This window comes from Chaetura pelagica, unplaced genomic scaffold (genome assembly GCF_000747805.2).
Source record: "Chaetura pelagica isolate M959 unplaced genomic scaffold, ChaPel_1.0 scaffold248, whole genome shotgun sequence".
NCBI classification, from domain to species: Eukaryota; Metazoa; Chordata; class Aves; order Apodiformes; family Apodidae; genus Chaetura; species Chaetura pelagica.
The window spans coordinates 3,601,127-3,602,211 of NW_009954309.1; the positions used below are offsets into that span (position 1 = coordinate 3,601,127).

At 57.2% G+C, this 1,085-nt stretch overlaps 1 protein-coding gene across 1 annotated transcript in view; it reads left to right on the plus strand.

The window, feature by feature from the left end:
- Positions 1-1,085, plus strand: part of HTRA1 (HtrA serine peptidase 1) — a 35,720-nt gene that overhangs the window by 1,496 nt on the left and 33,139 nt on the right. The window contains exon 2 of the mRNA XM_010003997.1: positions 8-86. Within this exon, the coding sequence (XP_010002299.1) occupies positions 8-86 (79 nt within the window). The remainder of the gene's footprint in view (positions 1-7; positions 87-1,085) is intronic.

Genomic DNA, 1,085 nt, shown 5'->3' on the forward strand with positions numbered 1-1,085 from the left:
GTGCCAGCTGCGGGCCGCCAGCCGCCGCGCTGAGCTGCTCCGCCAGCCGCCCGTCATCGCCATCCAGCGCGGAGCCTGCGGGCAGGGTAAGCACTTTGGGGGGGAGCTGGGGGCAGCCCTGGTGGGGGCTGCCCGGCCGGGAAGTCAAGGGGTTTTGTGCCTTTTTACCCCCCCTCTCCCTGCGCCGGGGGGATGTTTCGTCGTTCAGCGCGGTGAAGCTGCTTCTGGGGAGGGTCCCGGTTGGAATATAGGGAGGGTATCCCGGTTGGAATATAGGGAGGGTATCCCGGTTGGAATATAGGGAGGGTATCCCGGTTGGAATATAGGGAGGGTATCCCGGTTGGAATATAGGGAGGGTATCCCGGTTGGAATATAGGGAGGGTATCCCGGTTGGAATATAGGGAGGGTATCCCGGTTGGAATATAGGGAGGGTATCCCGGTTGGAATATAGGGAGGGTATCCCGGTTGGAATATAGGGAGGGTATCCCGGTTGGAATATAGGGAGGGTATCCCGGTTGGAATATAGGGAGGGTATCCCGGTTGGAATATAGGGAGGGTATCCCGGTTGGAATATAGGGAGGGTATCCCGGTTGGAATATAGGGAGGGTATCCCGGTTGGAATATAGGGAGGGTATCCCGGTTGGAATATAGGGAGGGTATCCCGGTTGGAATATAGGGAGGGTATCCCGGTTGGAATATAGGGAGGGTATCCCGGTTGGAATATAGGGAGGGTATCCCGGTTGGAATATAGGGAGGGTATCCCGGTTGGAATATAGGGAGGGTATCCCGGTTGGAATATAGGGAGGGTATCCCGGTTGGAATATAGGGAGGGTATCCCGGTTCAGGGAGTGGGGAAAAAACACCCTATACCCAACTTAAAACATCTCCCTCCCCCCGGAGAGGTGATGCTGGGCTCAAATATAGGGGGGAAAAACCCACCAACCGGTAGTTGCAAATCTCCAGCGGCCGGGAACGGGTGAGGTGCCCGAGTTCGGCTTCAGCAGCGCTTGCAGAAATACTGGAGTGCGTTCCCGGTCAAGGCGCTTGGTCCCAAAGAAATGCCCCGGGGAATAAAGGCAGGAATG